The sequence below is a fragment of the Coregonus lavaretus genome, assembly GCF_964263955.1.
Source record: "Coregonus lavaretus genome assembly, chromosome: 1".
NCBI lineage: Eukaryota > Metazoa > Chordata > Actinopteri > Salmoniformes > Salmonidae > Coregonus > Coregonus lavaretus.
Window position 1 is genome coordinate 65,572,673 of NC_139988.1, and position 19,854 is coordinate 65,592,526.

At 44.9% G+C, this 19,854-nt stretch overlaps 1 protein-coding gene across 1 annotated transcript; it reads right to left on the minus strand.

The window, feature by feature from the left end:
• Positions 1 to 229: 229 nt before the first annotated feature.
• sbk1 (SH3 domain binding kinase 1) lies at positions 230 to 14,448 on the minus strand (the record flags this gene model as incomplete). Its single annotated transcript, XM_084157524.1, has 4 exons — positions 230 to 1,072; positions 1,517 to 1,719; positions 2,328 to 2,575; positions 14,423 to 14,448. 4 exons carry the CDS (start codon positions 14,446 to 14,448, stop codon positions 230 to 232), a joined length of 1,320 nt encoding a protein of 439 aa, XP_084013650.1.
• Positions 14,449 to 19,854: the final 5,406 nt, after the last annotated feature.

Sequence of the window (19,854 nt, forward strand, 5' to 3'; positions counted from 1 at the left end):
ATCTAAATGACAAACACATGCTCTAGTGATGACTCGTCCAAGTGTGCGCTGCTGTGAGTGATGATAGCAATTTCTGTGGCACAGTCAGGAATTCGAAATTGGGGATCTTCTCGGCAGCATTGTAATAGGTCAACCTTTCACCCCAGTCTCAATGGCAGTCGCTATTACTTTGCACAGCTTCCTATCGCTGTGGCAACAGCCACAGATACTGCTGCTCGTCCCCTCATTCTCAGACACAGATCTCTATGGCAGTAGCCATCACCATCTGGCTCTTGGTCTTCTCCCGGCCCGGAGAAGAGTGGTGCTGGCCAGGAGACTCCTCCTGAGGGGAATAGGGGTCAGAGAGGACACTCCTCTTCAGGGGCGCTGGGCGCAGTAATGTGGTCGTCCCAGGTGGGGTGGAGGGCTCTGGGTGTCTGTGGGAGCGTGACGAGGAGGAAGACGAAGAGGAGGTGGAGGTACAGCTTGCGGAGCATACACCAGACGAACTGGACCTCTCGCCTCTCTTGGCCCGGCAGGAGGCGCGGCGTCGGAGCTCGCTGACCAGCTCGTACTTGACAAAGCAGAAGACGTCCTTCACGCCGCAGCGCTTCTCAGGCTCGGCGGCGAGCAGCCGCTGGAACATGCGTAGGGCGTCATCGGTGAAGCGGCGCCACTGGGACGGGTAGGCCGCTGTGGGGCACCCCGCCCGCTGCCAGCGGCGGAACTCCTCGTAGAAGGCGTCGGCAGGCAGCGCTGCCTCCCAAGGGAAGTTACCCGTCAGCATGCAGAAGACGAGCACACCGAAGGCCCACACGTCTAGACTGGTGGTCACCAGGAAGCCTTCGGCACGACTGGCGCGGCACACCTCTGGCGCCGTGTATGGGATGGTGCCGCTCACGCGCTTCACGCGACAGCCCACGCGCCGCGTCATGCCGAAGTCAGCCAGTTTGATGCGTCTGCACTCACGGTCAAAGAGGAGCACGTTCTCGGGCTTGACGTCGCGGTGCACCAGGTTCTTGCTGTGCATGAAGTCCAGAGCCAGACCCAGCTGCTGCATACAGCGCTTCACCATCTCCTCCGGAAGACCAACCTACAAGGAGGAGGAGAGGAAAGGAAGAAGGAGGGAAGAAAGAGAAAGGGGTGAACAGATTTGTTTTAGAGTGTACAGTAGAGGGGAGGAAAACCAAGTGCAATAAATGAAATTAGAAAGAAACAGAATAAAGGTGTAGAGGGAGTAAAGTGGGACAAAAGAGGCTTTGTTAAGCGTTATATTTGCACTCATCTTTAACAACCTAGAGTAAGAACCTTTGAGTCAAAGGTAGCCCTCCACTGAAAAGCACGGAAATGAAACGAGAGCCTTACAGTACATACTAAAGGAGTATGCAGCTCAAATTTGAGTAGGGACTTAAACAAGGCTCCAATCCCAGAAGGGCTTGTTAAAAACACATCGCTTTGAAACACTGCGCTTGATTGGCTAGGGTGTGGGAGAACAGTGAAATAGTGGGCAGATGATAAGCATGATCCAGTACAGTACCTGGGGGGGAATGATGTCGAACAGGTCTCCCGCGGGGGCGTACTCCTGTCCGAAGACGTAGCTATCCTCTGTCTCGAAGAGTACGTCCAGGACTTTGATGATGAAGGGGCTGCAGCTCAGTGTGCCCGTCAGGCTGTACTCCCTCAGGAAGCTCTTCAGCTTCGTCTTGCTCTTGGTAACAAACTTCAGAGCCATTTTGGTGCCTGATATGTTCACACAGAGAAGAACCGAATGAATGAAGGAATACTTTAATGTCCTGTAGGAAAAGTTGTTTGGCAACATTTCAGAAGACAGAGACTGTATCAACATACTGTACAGTATCAGAGCAATATCTTAGTGTCAAGGCAAATATAAACTACACTGACATTTATTAAGTGAACTGAACTAAATATGCCTGTGCTATCTGATTCTGTGTATGTGAAACCTCCTCCACTCCCCTCTCTGTACCAGCTGCCTCTGTGCTCTGAAACACACCCTCAGCTGTTGATTAAGCACACAGCTGTGGAATCAGAGCTTCTTAGAAAGCTTCCACTGTACTTTTACCCAGTCTAGTGCTCTCTTCACCTTAATGGCGTGTAACCTTTTAATGAACTCTCAACTTAAAGAACCCTTTCACCCTGAAGTCTTACACTATCGACCTCACAACGCCCTGTCACTGTAGTGCCCGTTTCACTGAACCTTTGATTTAGCCTACATTCTATGGCACCATCTGGCTCTCTGGTCCTGTTGTAGTATGACTGTGTAAACTCCATTGAAACCTTTGCTCCCAACAATGTCCCTTCACCACACCCATGCATGCCCTCTGACTCACCCTGTGTGCGGTGTGCCACCAGGTCCACCTTGCCGTAGGTGCCCTTGCCCAGCTTGCGAATGTGCTCGTAGTGTTTGGCCACATCTGCAGCCGACAGGGAGGTTATGGCCAGAGCCTGCATGTCCTCCACAGGCGCCCCTCCACCACCACAGTACCCCACCTTGGAGGTGGGAGAGCCCCTGCCGCTGCCCACCTGGCCCGGCCCCGACGGAGACAGAGACAGGCTCGCCTTGACGCTGTGGGGCAGACTGGGGTCAGAAGAGAACACACACAAACATAACATTAAGTCATGTCTGAGGCAGTAAAGAGTAGGAGAGTTTCATGCTAAATACAGCAAGCTTATTGGCGATCCCACACACACGTGACAACTTGACTTAGAATGACGCTCAGTGTGTGTGTGTGTGTGTATGCGTGTGTGTGCTTTTTTGCCTATGTGCAAATGAATGACTACACTGAGGTGAAAGCTATGATCCCTTATTGATGTTACCTGTTAAATCCACTTTAAAATCAGTGTAGATGAAGGGTAGGAGACAGTTTAAAGAAGGATGTTAAGCCTTGAGACAGATTGTGTATGTGTTCCATTCAGAGGGTGAATGAGTAATACAAAAGATTTAAGGGCCTTTGAACGGGATATGGTAGTAGGTGCCAGGCACAGCTGTTAGAGTCTGTCAAGAACTGCAACGCTGCTGGGTTTTTCATGCTCAACAGTTTTCTGTGTGTATCAAGAAAGGTCCACCACCCAAAGGACATACAGCCAACTTGATACAACTGTAGGAAGCATTGGGCCAGCATCCTTTGGAATGCTTTAGACACATTGTAGAGTCCGAATTGAGGTTGTTCTGAGAAAAAAAGGGGGTGCAGCTCAATATTAGGAAGGTGTTCCTAATGTTTTGTACACTCAGTGTATAATAGACAGTTCGAGTACATCTTCATTTGCATACAATCAATGCAGTGGAAGAGGAGCAGAAGGGGATTGGGTTGTGTGCCTGGCAGTGGAGGCTGGTGGGAGGAGCTATAGGAAGATGGGCTCTGTGTAACGGCTGGAATGGAATTAATGGAACGGAATCAAACATGTGGTTTCTATATGTTGGATGTGTTTGACACTGTTCCATTTCTTCCATTCCAGCCATTACAAAGAGCCCGTCCTCCTATAGCTCCTCCCATCAGCCTCCACTGGTGCCTGGTAAACATATTTGACATAGAGTCCCTCTGGGCAGTTAGACATGGGTCTTAGACTGGGTCTAAGGGTCGCTGAACTTCTAGGAACTCATGCAGACAATATTGACCTTTACAGTACACAAGAATGGAGCTGGGCAGGTGGATGTAGGGATGGACACAGCTGACACAGAAATGGTAAAGGCCGTGGTGGATATAATATAATAATAATAATAATATAATCAAGATTATATTCAAAGTGCCTCTACCAATAGAAATGCATTGCCGTACAATCGATAGCGTGAAGGGAGAAAAAGGGATTAGTTGTGCCCAGTAAATATATTTGGCTTGTAGTGGCTCTGGGCTAGCTGTTGGAATGCTGGTTGTCGACTCAATTTGCTGAACCCTGAAAACGTTGTTGTTGAGATGTTTGGTAGGACTTTGCCATAGGACAGACTGACCATTGGAGGACATGGTGGTCGTATAGGGCAGCAACACTTCATTACACTCTATGACACAATAGATGCGCTTATTCGGAATGCTAGCTGACCTAAAAAACTAACAAACATATAAATCTCTACCATTGTCATTGTGTGTGACTGTTTTTATGTGCTGTGTGTTTACTTGTACTGTACACACAGATAGGGTTATTGATAAGGCAAGGCTGATCTCACACAGAGATAATCTATTGTGCATGGATATCAACACACACAAACCCCAACAGTGTATATTTCTCACAGAGATGGACCATTGGAAAGCGAGCACTCTCGCTCTCTCACACAGACACACACACACACACACACAAGTTCACTGAAGGCTCTTTCTCCTCTCCCTCCCTCCCTCCCTCCCTCCACAGCCCAGCTTTTTTGTTCTGTTCTTCCTCTCGTCCAAATGAGATCACTCAGCTATATCTTGTGAGAAGAAAGTAATAAATATTGTAAGATGAATTAGAGGGAGGAAACTGAAATAGGATGCAGCTATTTGGAGCCACCTTCGTTTCTAAGATCTTCACACGCTGGGACTAAACAAGGCCAAATTATAACAGTGTGCCTTGCTAAGTATCTTCCATTAGAACACAAATACTAATTTATTCAGTGAAGATTAGAGCCCAGAGAGATATAGACATCCTGTAAGTCACAGCGTGTCTTCTGCCTAGGAGTGAAAACTGTACAGTACATTGTCTATGCAGCGTATATCTATGTTGCTCATTTGCTGTTATCAAAAAACAGCTTTGAACAGGTTTGGTTCAATTGACCAAATAACCTTTGAAAGTTAGAAACAGATTGACTAGACCGGATCCCCGATCCTGCTCCTGATCCATCAGTCATAATGAATGTTTGTTTACTGGCACTCCTTCAGCTCTAGCTTGCTAGCTGCAGCCACCTAGGGCTCCACGGAGGGACATGCAACGCTCCGGCATCAAGTCTAATCGCATTACTCAGCCTCCACTAAGAAAAAAACACCCCCGAACCCAAGACGCTGCCACCTCATTTCCTTTGCAGAGCATGATTAAGAGACCCAGAATGTGATGAGAGGAAGAGAGATGCATCAGCTGCAGTCTAATGTTCTAAATGGGAACCGGGAAATTGGTACCTGCAAAGTGCTTTGTGGGTGTGTTGATGGAGGTTTATGTGTGACTCTGGGTTTGGATGAACGTGTGTACTGAATTTGTTGTGAATGTTTGTGTATAAGTGTGTGACTGAGCTCAGTTTGCATGTATTGGTTTGTGTGTGAGTGTCTATGTGTGTCTGTGCCCCCGTACACACAGTCCGGCAGTGACACTATCAAAGGGTCATTGTGTTTCTCTCTCTCCCAGAGAGCAGCTGCGGCGCTGCATGAGGGAGGCAGAGCGTCTCCACCGGGTCTCTTTCCTCACGACTGTTCAGCTAAGGCCACATGCCACACTGTGCTCCCATACTGCTCTCTGATCCCACGCTGTCTTCAGCAGCTAGAAAAGAGAGGCAGCATGGATATATAGGGATTTCACTGGTGTGAGATCCTCATGTCCCTTGGTTTATTGAGCCAGTGTATATCATTAAAATAACTGAAGAGTCTGCACACTCAAATGATCCATACACACATTTCACTACTTGGATCAAAACACTTAAATAAAGGTATGTTATTATCTATGCATAGTCACTTTATCCCTACCTACATGTACAAATTACCTCGACTAACCTGTACCCCAGCACATTGACTCGGTACCACTACCCCCTGTATATAGCCTCGTTATTGTTATTTTATTTTTTACTTTAAATGTATTTAGTAAATATTTTCTTAGCTCTATTTCTAGAACTGCATTTGCATTGGTTAAGGGCTTGTAAGTAAGCATTTCACGGAAAGGTCTACACCTGTTGTATTCCGCGCATGTGACAAATAGCATTTGATTTGATTTGATGTTAGTTAGATAACACAGTATGGCTGCCATTAAAATGGGTGAGCGGATTGCAGTGAGAGATCTATTCCAGTTTCTCATTCCCAATTCATGTCATTCTTAGCACCTCTGAACCTTCATTGCTCTAGACTCTAGAGATCACCACATGCAGCAATTAGGTATTTTCTGCAATGTTTCATGTGCTGTGAACTGAAAGATGACCTCTAGCAGCCATCAGCGCAGAGGTCGTCTACTTCGCTAACCCTAACAGATAAGACATCCCCTTTAAAAGTCCAGAATGCACTAACAGACAAAAACATACCATTTAATGTCCTGAATAGTCCACACTAACAGACAGAAGAACCTACATGAACCACACACACACACACATTTCTGCTAAATTGCAAAAACGGTATTATTATATATTAAAAATGGTCTACAGTAACAGCCTGGACCTCCATATGCCCAGACACGAGATGGCTAGTGAAATAGCCAGACGACCTTTACTGAACAAACTCTTGGCTTGTGATGAGAATAGAGATGAACCCTGCGATGCCAAAATGTTTATTTATTTTTTCTCAGTTTGTGTCACCATCTCATGTAGAGGGCAGAACGTTTTAATACCCCCTTTACTTATTCCACAAATTGACTTTTTCCCCCTCAACCATCTACACTCAATACCCCATAATGACAAAGTGAAAACATGTTTAAAGACATTTTTGCAAGTTTATTGAAAATGAAATCCAGAAATCTAATTTACATTTCACACCCCTGAGTCAATACTTTGTAGAAGCACTTTTGGCAGCAATTACAGCTTTGAGTCGTCTTGGGTAGGTCTGTATCAGCTCTGCGCATCTGGATTTGGTGATTTTCCCCATTCTTCCTTGCAGATTTTCTCAAGCTCTGTTAAGTTAGATGGTGCAATCTTTCCACAGATTTTCATTGGATTCAAGTCTGGGCTTTGGCTGGGCCACTCAAGGACTGTCACATTCTTGTTCTGAAGCCATTCCAGCGTTGCCTTGGCTGTATGCTTGGGGGTCATTGTCCTGTTGGAACATAAATCTTCGCCCCAGTCTAAGGTTGTTTGCACTCTGAAGCAGGTTCTATTCAAGGATTTGCCTGTATTTGGCTCCATTCATTGTTCCCTCTATCCTTACCAGTCTCCCAGTCCCTGCCGCTGAAAAGCCTCCCAATAGCATGATGCTGCCACCACCATGCTTCACGGTAGGGATGGTGTTAGACAGGTGATGAGCTGTGCCTGGTTTTCTCCAGACATAGCGCTTTGCATTCAGGCCAAAGAGTTCAATTGTCTCATCAGACCACAGAATCTTTTGTCTTTCACGTGCCTTTTTGTAAACTCCAGGCGTGCTGTCATTTGCCTTTTTCTCAGGAGTGGCTTCCGTCTGGCCACTCTCCCATAAAGCCCAGATTGGTGAAGTGCTGTAGAGACTGTTGTCCTGGCAGGTTCTCCCACCTCAGCCAAGGAACTCTGTAGTTCTGTCAGAGTGATCATTGGGTTCTTGGTCAACTCTCTGACCAAGGTCCTTCTTGCCCGGTTGCTCAGTTTGGGTGGATGGTCAGCTCTAGGCAGAGTATGGGTAGTTCCATATGTTTTGTATTTCCATTTGATGCAGACCATTGTGCTCTTGGAAACGTTCAACACTCTAGAAATTGTTTAATACCCTTCCCCAGATATATGCCTCATCACAATTCTATCTTGGAGATCTACGGACAGTTCCTTGGACTTCATGGGGGTATATTTTCTGCTCTGACATGCACTGTCAACTGTGGGACCTTATATTGACAGGTCGTGTCCAAACAATTGAATTGGCCACAAATGGACTCCAATCAAGTTGTAGTGACATCTCAAGCATGATCAAAGGAAATTGGATGCACTGGAGCTCAATTTGGAGTGTCATAGCAAAGGGTCTGAATCCTTATGTAAATAAGATACTTCCGTTTTTTTTGCAAACATTTCTGAAAACGTGTTTTCAGTTTGTCATTATGGGGTATTGTCTGTAGATGGGTGAGAAAAAAGTATCTATTTAATCAATTTTTAATTCATTCCTTTGTTCTTTACTAAACTTAGCGTTGTTTTGTGTAAAGATTGTTTGGTCTTGAATCTATAATTGATCCCTCGTGCCTCATCTCATCCTTTTCCCATATTCATGGTAATGTTCTATCTGTACAATATTCGCCTCGTGTTTGAGTGTCTATTCATCTCGACATGAGAACACATCAATAATTCGGCTATTTTGTCTTTCATATTGGTGTGAAATTAAAGGCCCAGTGCAGTCAAATACATGATTTTCCTGTGTTATACAGTTGAAGTCGGAAATTTACATACACTTATGTTGGAGACAATAAAACTTGTTTTTCAACCACTCCACAAATTTCTTGTTAACAAATGATAGTTATGGCAAGTCGGATAGGACATCTACTTTGTGCATGACACAAGTCATTTTTCCAACAATTGTTTACAGACAGATTATTTCTCTTATAATTCACTGTATCACAATTCCAGTGGGTCAGAAGTTTACATACACTAAGTTGACTGTGCCTTTAAACAGCTTGTAAAATTCCAGAAAATGATGTCATGGCTTTAGAAGCTTCTGATAGGCTAATTGACATCATTTGAGTCAATTGGAGGTGTACCTGTGGATGTATTTCAAGGCCTACCTTCAAACTCAGTGCCTCTTTGCTTGACATCATGGGAAAATCAAAAGAAATCAGCCAAGACCTCAGAAAAAAATTGTAGACCTCCACAAGTCTGGTTCATCATTGGGAGCAATTTCCAAACGCCTGAAGGTACCACGTTCATCTGTACAAACAATAGTACGCAAGTATGAACACCATGGGACCACGCAGCCATCATACCGCTCAGGAAGGAGATGCGTTCTGTCTCCTAGAGATGAACATACTTTGGTGCGAAAAGTGCAAATCAATCCCAGAACAACAGCAAAGGACCTTGTGAAGATGCTGGAGGAAACAGGTACAAAAGTATCTATATCCACAGTAAAACGAGTCCTATATCGACATAACCTGAAAGGCCGCTCAGCAAGGAAGAAGCCACTGCTCCAAAACCGCCATAAAAAAGCCAGACTACGGTTTGCAACTGCACATGGGGACAAAGATAGTACTTTTTGGAGAAATGTCCTCTGGTCTGATGAAACAGAAATAGAGCTGATTGGCCATAATGACCATCGTTATGTTTGGAGGAAAAAGGGGGTGCTTGCAAGCCGAAGAACACCATCCCAACCGTGAAGCAGGTGGGTGGTAGCATCATGCTATGGGGGTGCTTTGCTGCAGGAGGGACTGGTGCACTTCACAAAATAGATGGCATCATGAGGAAGGAAAATTATGTGGATATATTGAAGCAACATCTCAAGAAATCAGTCAGGAAGTTAAAGCTTGGTCACAAATGGGTCTTCCAAATGGACAATAACCCCAAGCATACTTCCAAAGTTGTTGCAAAATGGCTTAAGGACAACAAAGTCAACGTATTGGAGTGGCCATCACAAAGCCCTGACCTCAATCCTATAGAGGATTTGTGGGCAGAACTGAAAAAGCGTGTGCGAGAAAGGAGGCCTACAAACCTAACTCAGTTACACCAGCTCTGTCAGGAGGAATGGGCCAAAATTCACCCAACTTATTGTGGGAAGCTTGTGGAAGGCTACCCGAAACGTTTGACCCAAGTTAAACAATTTAAAGGCAATGCTACCAAATACTAATTGAGTGTATGTAAATTTCTGACCCACTGGGAATGTGATGAAAGAAATATAAGCTGAAATAAATCATTCTCTCTACTATTATTCTGACATTTCACATTCTTAAAATAAAGTGGTGATCCTAACTGACCTAAGACAGGGAATTTTTACTAGGATTAAATGTCAGGAATTGTGAAAAACTGAGTTTAAATGTATTTGGCTAAGGTGCATGTAAACTTCTGACTTCAACTGTATATATCTCCACACTGAGGTTGGAATAATACTGTGAAATGGTGAAAATTGATGATGCCATCTAAGTGTAAGAACTGTTTGAAAAGCCTGAAATGTTAGCCTGTTTTGGTGGGATGGAGTTTTAGTGACATCACCAGGAGGTAAATTAGTGAATAGAACAATGAAAAATAGAGTTTCAAACCTCTCTGACAATACCAACTAGTTTTCCGTTTTCCCCTCCCCATGCAGACCACCCACTGGGCACGGATGTCAGTTCAATGTCTAGTTTTGAATTACATTTGGTTGAGTTGTCAACTAACGTGAATTCAATGTGAAATCAACCAAAAATGTCACCCTGTTAGATGGGTCAAAAACCATGGCCGTTCTTTACATTCCATTCTGAGTGGGGGAGTGGGTGTCTGACACAGCAAATCAATATGGAGAGGTCGCACTCTTCATAGCTTCTTAAGTCCACCTTCACTATTCTTGAGAAATGTAAACAGGAGACTAATTAGATTTCATAGTCTGACTCACTTCTCTCTCCCAGGCCCTAATGGACTCTACCTTTTGTCTCAGCTGAAAATGCATAATCTCTCCCTCTCACACACACACACACACACGGTGGTCGGTGCCGTTTTCTATTACAGCATATTGGGTGACTGTCATTAATATGACCTTGATAGGTTTAGGCTACTCAAATTTGCCATAGGTGCACAGGTCGAGAGACAAATTGGAGTAATCAAGGTGACAGACAGTGACACATTCAATACCGTTTTGCACACTCTTGCCTGCATCTAGCTGATCTGAGGTGTAATCATTAGTCAAAATAGTTGCATTCTGTTTTGCAACTAAAACTAGAGTTTCTATTGGACAAAATCAGGTCAGTCCATCAACGTTTTGTTCCGTTTGCTTCTGTTTAAGAAACGTTTTGCAACCGAATCGACAGAATGAATACACCCCTGATCACCCTCACCCACATTTCACTTTCATAGCAGCCACATACAGCATCATCACTTTGCTCGTTGTATAATACTTCCTTGCATCTACACGCTCTCCTCCTGTCAGCTTTTCCCTTTGTTTGTGGATTTCATTGCACAACACAACGAAATATAGCTAGCTCACTCTGCTGCTTCTCCTTAATTTTGGAAGATAAATTAATTTGTGCTTTCAGTAATAGAGTCATTCTCTGAATCTTTGATTGGATGGACAACCTTTCAGTTCATGCTACAAGCGCTCTGATAAGTTGGAGGACATCCTCTGGAAGTCGTCTTAATTACTGTGTAAGTCTATGGAAGGGGGTGAGAACCATGAGCCTCTTAAGTTTTGCATTGAAGTCAATGTACCCAGAGGAGGACGGAAAATAGCTGTCCTCCGGCTACACCATGGTGCTACCCTAGAGGGTGCTGTTGAGGCTACTGTATACCTTTATTGCAAAAAACAGTGTGTGTTTTAACCAGTTATTTGGTGACGTGAATATGTTTAGTATAGTTTCATAAAAATAAAAAAAATGATATTTACTGAGTAGGATGGTCCTCCCCTTACTTCTATGAGGAGCCTCCACTGACACACACACAGAGTCTTGTACAGCTAACCTTGTGGGGACACACAATTCAGTCCATTCAAAATCCTATTTTCCCTAACCCTAAACCTAACCCTAACCCTAACCCAAGAACCTAACCTTGACCCTAACACTACAACTAACCCTAGCTCCTAACCCTAACCCTAATTCTAACCCTAACACTACTTCTGACCTTAACCCTAAACCCCCTAGAAATAGCATTTGACCTTGTGGGGACCAACAAAATGTCCCCAGCTGGTCAAATGTTTGTTTGTTTACTATTCTTGTGGGGACTTCTGGTCCCCACAAAAATAGTTAAACACGTCCACACACACACACACACACACACACACACACACACACACACACTATATCACAGTTTGTGAACACAGAGGACATGCTTGAGAGGAACAACAAAACACTTTATTCAATATAACCTCAATACACGCTCTGTCGTGAGTGAGTGTCATCTAGCTCCACGGTACACCACTCAGTAGTAAATAACTGAATCATCTACCTTAACAGCACGAGTGCCAGTAGAGCCAGGTACGAGGAGAGCTAGCTACAGTAGCAATTCTCAGTTCTCCTCACACAGGCACGTAACCTTGGAGACTTCCTGCTGGCTGGTGATTGGACAGACCAGCAGCCAGGGCCACAGCCACTCATTTTGACAAATCACCTTCAGTCTGCTGATCCGGCTCTCTCTTCTCTGTCCTCCACCCCCCACTGAGCCGGTGGGCCATGCGGGCGCCACTTGCCTCCCTCTCTCTCTCGCTCTCATGCCCGCCTCAACACCTGCTGCTGCTGCTGCTGAGAGCTGTCAGGGACGGTCAGGGACGGTCAGGCACGGTCAGGCATCACCTCGCCACCACGCTGAGAGGGACCGGACTAAACGGACAGCAGCACAGAGCGCTAACCCTACCCGAGGGTAAACACCCAGAGAGCAGTCAACTGTCCATCTATTATTGCTCTATTGTGAGAAGAGCAGCTAGATTCAAAGAAACTAGACGGCGTGCTACTGCTAACTACAACTGGTTGAACTATACGGATGTAGAGTTACAGTGCACCATTCCACATGGAAATACTAGTCTACATCATACAAAAGCAATTATCAAGACAGTAGAGCCACACAAAACCACTCAACAGTCAAATAGCTGCACTCAGCCAGCCAACCAGCCAATAGGAAAACATATTATAGATTCGAACCCCCTCACCCTGCATGTACACTACAGTGTAGGAATGTTTAATGTCATGACTGACACTATAGGATTGAGGACATGAAATGGGAGCGAAACACAGCATCCTTCGCCGAGGCAAGGAGGATAATGAATCTCTTTGATATGAAATGGATGGGAAACCGTGACTCCACAGCTGTACTGACAACAACTGGAGTAGACTAGAGTCTAGAAGAGTCTCCTACAGGCTGGGAGAGAGACACAGTTTTGCTGTATTATGATGAGGAGGATCTAAAGAGTAACTTGGCTATTGGCTGGAGGGGACCACTGTAACCAGAGAATCAGACCTTGATGTATTACCATGACGATGGGGGGGATTCTACTGCCAAACGCCAACCCTGTGGTGACATCAGGCTGGATTGATTGCTGAGGCTGCTGAGGTCGCTGAACCAGATGGGTTGCAATCCAATCAAGTCCAGTCCTTTCACTCGTTCCTTCCCCTTTCCTCAATGACTCCGAATGGAATGCAGCCGCTGTAGATGATGCTGGGGCTGATCTAACATCCTGCCTATACATGCAGTTAAGCACAACACTTTACCAGGTCTCTCGTGTCCAACCTGCCCTGTCTACACGCTACACAGGACATAGGCTATACCGTAGGTGTACTGCTCAGTGCACGGTGTGTCAATTGCCAAACAGGGCAGAGTGGTGTGCATGCTGTTGACAGTACAGTATGTTCTATTATATTTATGGTATGCTAGAGTGTATGATAGGCTACCATGAATTATACAGTATGGGATTTAACTATTTTCCAGTATATAGAGTGAAAGTGTACTGTGATTTATTCATACAGTACAGTAGCATACTGGCTTTACGAAGTTGTTAATGAAGACTTTACAAAGCTGTTCGTGAACACAAAATATGGTCCTGTGATTGCCGTTCAAGGTCAAGGAAGTACTGCTTTGTCATCAAGCAATAAAGGGTGAATAAAATTAATGTCCAACTCTTCACCGTCATCATGTTTCATTTAGAGTCCATTACACCCCAGAAGGCTTGCTGCTTTTATTGTTTTTTGTTCAATAAAGTCAGACACTCATTTAAATGTATTATACAGGCCATTATCAGTGAGATATTAACGCCACTGACCAGAGTGTACACTTGCTTTATGGTGCCTCCAAGTGCCCATTTTGTTACTCTATTTGTGCATAATGGTGCTAAATAACAAATGCAAAGTGCTGCCCGGGAAAGGAAATCCTGCCTGATTTAAATGTACCGGCACTATGGAAATGTGTGGAGGAAAACTCAATCACATTCACCTAGAGAGAAACACACATTCAAGTTCACCTGGAGAATATACTGAATAGCCAGTCTACCTTGAAGGTCTGTCTGTTCTCATCAAATCTTCTTATTGTCCCCCCAAAAAAAGCGAATGGGTACTTTTATAGATAAATACTTTTGTTGAGTTGAAAAGGATAATGATGTTGCCTCAGTGTGTTTTGTTCAGAAGAGACAATTTTGAAGATGTCACCTTTTCCTCAAAGAAAACATATGGCATAGGTGAATACTGAAAGCCTAGTGAATATGGTTCCTAAAGTCTATAGGAAATAATGATCACAATTTGTGGAATGAATAGTCCACAATCAATTTGCAAATAAATAAAGTCAACTGAAAATCTTTAGAGGCTACACTAAAAATGATGCACATAGCCTAAAGCACAATACATAGAAACAAACAAACACAGACTGACCAATAAATAACGGTTCATTGCGTTTATGAATCAAGTTGCCATTGCATCATATTTCACAAGATGTATGCATATGCTAATGGAGTAACTTTCACACGAGCTGTGTGTGTGTAATAATGAAGTCCGGATCAGAGGTTGTAACTTAACTCACCTGCTCTCTCCTCCATGGTCCTGCATTTGTGCAGCGCGAGGAGCACCTGCGCTCTTCAACTGACCAGTTGATTCACCGGGGTTTGGTGGCAATAAACCGACGAGATCTCCTGTTTTTTAACCTATTCTAATTTAAATTAAATTAATCATATTTCAACATCAACGAATGAGTCCATATATTAAATTATTATTTTTAAACGGCAGTTATGCTTTTAGTTTCAATTCTGCAGGGTTCTCTTTTTCTGAAAAATTAATAGCCTACAGTGTGAACTGACTTCAGGTCCGTCTTTGTGTCTTGTGTTCTCGTCTGTGTTGGTAGTAATTCTCCATTTCTTTCCGTGCGTAAAGGTGCTCTTGTATGTTCGGTTCTTCCGTGCCACTGGAGAATTGACTCCGTTATCTTCTATTGTTTGATGATGAACGGTAAGATTGCCCGTTCCTCTATCGAAAGCGCACATGCACCCTCAACCTGCGAGGCAACTGGAGGCGGGTGTGTGTTTATCTTTCGCTCTTCTTGGGGTCTGCATGACCCAATTCAACACCACACCGCACCAAATCCATTCATTTGCAGCATACTTTCTGCACCTATTCACAGTATCTCCATTTGTCCTCTTTAAATCAGGGTGGTATTGTTGCTTTTCACTCTCCGTTTCACAACTCTTCCCAATCTCTCTGCTGCTTAGCACTACCAGCCAGCTCTTTCATTGTTCCCTCCCGTCTAGTCGTCTCCAACACTCCACCTTCTGGCAGCAGAAGCGCGCTCTCACGTGCGCTGGGTCCTAGCGCCAGGGCTTTGTTCCCAATATGCCTTTTACTTACTACACCAATGACTGTTGCATAATTCAGTAGTTTATGGCCTCAAGTACTTTCAATTAATTTACTGGTTGGTGGTTCCCTGGCCATGTTTAACAACAGGCAGGCATGCAGGCATATTTGTCAACCTGAATAGATTGGATTGGTGGAATGGGATTGGAATAACAGGGATAACCTTATCAACCTTAGCGCATAGTCCCCCACTAATCCGTTGAGAGCATGATCAGAAATCACGGATCAGAAAGGTTGATGAGTAGAGGAGTTGAACGGTTGGGAACTCGTCATCGCCATATCCCCCTCAGGCTGGGCATTTGTTCCACTCAAGACCCACTGCTCCATAACTAAGACATTCTAGGCCTACAGGGTGTGAAAGATAAGCTGGTTACACACATAATCAGGACAGGATCAGCCCACGGAAGAGGAAAGAAAAAGGAGCTTCAGCCTCTGTAACAACAGTTTATGAGGTACACCACCCCGTTCACCAAAATGGATCGCTCCTACAGACAGTGAATCAACTGGCCATGGCTTGCTATATAAAGCAGGCAGACAGGCATCGAGGCATTCAGTTACTGTTCGATTGAACGTTAGAATGGGAAAAACAAGTGACCTAAGTAACTTCGAGCGTGGTGTGATCGTCTGTGCCAGGCGCGCCGGATCCAGTATCTCAGAAACGTCCGCCCTCCTGGGCTTTTCACGCACGACAGTGTGTAGGGCAGGGCTGCCCAACCCTCTTCCTGGAGATCTACCGTCCTGTGGGTTTTCAGTCCAACCCTAATTTAACACACCTGATTCTACTTATTAGCTGCTCAACAAGACCTTAACTAGCTGAATCAGACATGCTAAATTAGGGTTGGACTGAAAACCTACAGGACAGTAGATCTCCAGGAAGAGGGTTGGGCAGCCCTGGTCTAGGGTTTACCGAGAATGGTGCGACAAACAGAAAACATCCAGTCAGCTGCAGTCCTGTGGGCAAAAACAGTTTGTTGATGAGAGAGGTCGAAGGAGAATGGCAAGAATCGTGCAAGCTAACTGGCGGGCCACAAACAGACAAATAATGGCACAGTACAACAGTGGAGTGCAGAACGGCATCTCGGAATGCACAACTCCTTGATTCTTGTCTTGGATGGGCTAATGCAGCAGATGACCACCCTGAGTTCCACTCCTATCAGCTAAAACCAAGAAGAAGCGGCTCCAGCGATCACCAACACTGGACAATTGAGGAGTGAAAAAACAATGCCTTGACCATGACAAGAAGTTCAGTTTACTTGAGTGGCCTGCTCAGTCCCCAGACTTCAACCCAATAGAGCATCTTTCGGATGAGATGTAACGGGCTGTTCGCAGCATTAATGTACTGTCGTCCAATCTGCAGCAACTGTGTGATGCCATCGCGTCAGCATGGACCAACATCCCTGTGGAACGTTTCTGACACCTTGTAGAATGCCCCAAAGAATTCAGGCTGTTCTGGAGGCAAAGGGGTATCCGACACTGTACTAGATTGGTGTACCTAATAAACTGTCAGGTGAGTGTATGTCAGTGCTAAGAATATGTCTGCCTCTGCCTATGTCTTGAAACAATATCAGTGACCTCAGGGTATTCTATTGCAGTATTTTCCTGTTAAAGTAACATGTATTGAAAAGACAGTTAGTTGATACAGTATCATCAGTTAGATGACCTCACCTTTTGAGAGGTTCAAGACTTCTCACACTCTCTGGGAATTGGGCAAGAAGCAGTGAGGCGGAGAGTGAGAACTAGGCTGTCATAAATCATGTTGAAGGTCAAGTACTGTGGGCTGACAACAGGGAGCGGTGTGGGTCAAATAAGTCCAGGGGGGCTTGAGCCATGAACAAATAGAGCAATGCCACCATTTGTCTGCTCTCCCCTCTCTCTCTCCTCCCTCTCTCTCTCGCTCTTTCGCTCTCTCCAGAGAAGTTGCTCTGTATCCTTCCTTCCTTCCTCCATCTCTCTCTCTCTCTCTCTCTCGTTCTCTCCTCTTTTTTCAGACACCAGACATTCATTGCTCTTGTCCTAGTTTTCACTTTTGTGTGTCACCTCTTCCTCTCATTTACAGGGGTGGCCTCCTTTCTCTCTGTTCTCAAACTTGTTTTCTTGTTCAGCAAAGTGAACTGTAAAAGCATGGACTGTTTCACTGCACTGTTTTGCTTTATAAAAGGATATAATTGTGACATTGTGCACATCAGCAGCCTGTCATGCTTAAATTTGTTCTCTAATTCATCTGAAATTCAATCAAAGCTTGGCAAAGAATGTCATCATGAAATGTCATCTCCCTAACCTTTATTGTCTCTCTCTATTTCCTATTGCCAGTGCAAGAAGGTCTGTGGATATCCATCCGTGCCCCCTACGTTGTTTGTAATGTCCCAGTGTTATATAACAAGAGGAGAGTGTTCAAGGGGAGGGTGGTCTAGATATGGAGAGCTTAGACTGTGTGTTATAAACAGGGACGCAACTTTGGTTTTAGAAGTGGGGGGGACATTATTTTTTATTTATTTTTTATCCAGGCAGATAAACACTCCAAACAGCCTATCCGACTGCTCTGAGGCGTCCGCATGGTCCTAAAGCACACCGTTGCCTCGTTTTGTATCCAATGATAAAACTGGGGGGGATAAATGCAATTTCAGAATGTGGGGAGGACATATCCCTCCGTCCCCAGTGAAAGTTGCGCCCCTGGTTATAAATGTGGCTTAGACACTGAGCTGTTCTGACAGCATTGGAGACTTGTTTACTCCACTGATGTTGGGCCAGCTTCAAAGGACTTGTGTCTGGGATCATCAGCATCTCTTTAGAGAACATCAATAAGACGTCCTAATGCACAATGCAGACAGAGGGTCACCCTGCGAGCGATTGAGCGAGAGAGAGAGAGAGAGAGAGAGAGAGAGAGAGAGAGAGAGAGAGAGAGAGAGAGAGAGAGAGAGAGAGAGAGAGAGAGAGAGAGAGAGAGAGAGAGAGAGAGAGAGAGAGAGAGAGAGAGAGAGAGAGAGAGAGAGAGAGAGAGAGAGAGAGAGAGAGAGAGATAGAGAAAAATAATAATATAATAAGATATAATAAATAATAAAAGCCAAACATTAGAAGGATTACTTTTATACTATTCCAGGTATTCCTTAAAGGGGTAGGGTTTCAAGTTTCTCCGGAAGGTGGTCAGTGACTCTGCTGTCCTGGCGTCGTGGGGGAGCTTGTTCCACCATTGGGGTGCCAGAACAGCGAATAGCTTTGACTGGGCTGAGCGGGAACTGTGCTTCCGTAGAGGTAGGGGGGCTAGCAGGCCAGAGGTGGATGAACGTAGTACCCTCGTTTGGGTGTAGGGTCTGATCAGAGCCTGAAGGTAAGGAGGTGCCGTTCCCCTCACAGCTCCGTAGGCAAGCACCATGGTCTTGTAGTAGATGCGAGCCTCAACTGGAAGCCAGTGTAGTGTGCGGAGGAGCGGGGTGACATGAGAGAACTTGGGAAGGTTGAACACCAGACGGGCTGCAGACATAGAGAGTCAAAAGATGCAGAAAGGGAGGAGAGGAGGCTTGAGGAGGCAGAGTCAGGAGATCGGAAGGAGAAGGATTTAGCAGAGGGAAGAGATGATAGGATGGAAGAGGAGAGAGTAGCGGAAGAGAGAGAGCGAAGGTTGCGACGGCACATTACCATCTGAGTAGGGGCAGAGTGAGTAGTGTTGGAGGAGAGTGAGAGAGAAAAGGATTCAAAGTAGTGGTCGGAGACTTGGAGGGGAGTTGCAGTGAGATTAGTAGAAGAACAGCATCTAGTAAAGATGAGGTCAAGCGTATTGCCTGCCTTGTGAGTAGGGGGGGACGGTGAGAGGGTGAGGTCAAAAGAGGAAAGGAGTGGAAAGAAGGAGGCAGAGAGAAATGAGTCAAAGGCAGACATAGGGAGGTTAAAGTCACCCAGAACTGTGAGGGGTGAGCCATCCTCAGGAAAGGAACTTATCAAGGCGTCAAGCTCATTGATTGATTGATTCTAGGCCCATTTATAAGGGAACAAGCAAAGTAAAACAGTTTTTTTAATGGTTTGCTTGTTTGAAACAGGCTACAGTAAAACACATTTGACAAAGTACTTTCACTGAATGCTCTAAATCAAATAAAATGTTATTTGGCACATGCTTCGTGAACAACAGGTGTAGAATAACAGTGAAATTCTTCCTTACGGATCTCTTTTTAAACAATGCAGAGTTAAAGATTAAAAATATAAATAGTGACATGAGGAATAAATACACAGTGAATAACGAAAAACAATAACGAGTAAAAATAGCATGGCTTTATACAGGAAGTACCAGTACCGAGTCGATATGCAGGGGTACGAGGTAATTGAGTTAGCTATGTACATATAGTAGGGGTAAAGTGACTAGGGAACAGGATAGATAATATACAGTAGCAACAGCGTATGTGGTGAGTGTGAAAAGTGTGTGTGTGTGTGGCGTCAGTATGCATGTGCGCGCGTTATGTGTGTGTGGCCGTTTGTAGTGTGCGTGTGTATCACAGGAGGTTGGTGGCACCTTAATTGGGGAGGACGGGCTCGTGGTAATGGCTGGAGTGGAATAAGTGGAATGGTATTAAATACATTCCATTTGCTCTGTTGCAGCCATTATTATGAGCCGTCCTCCCC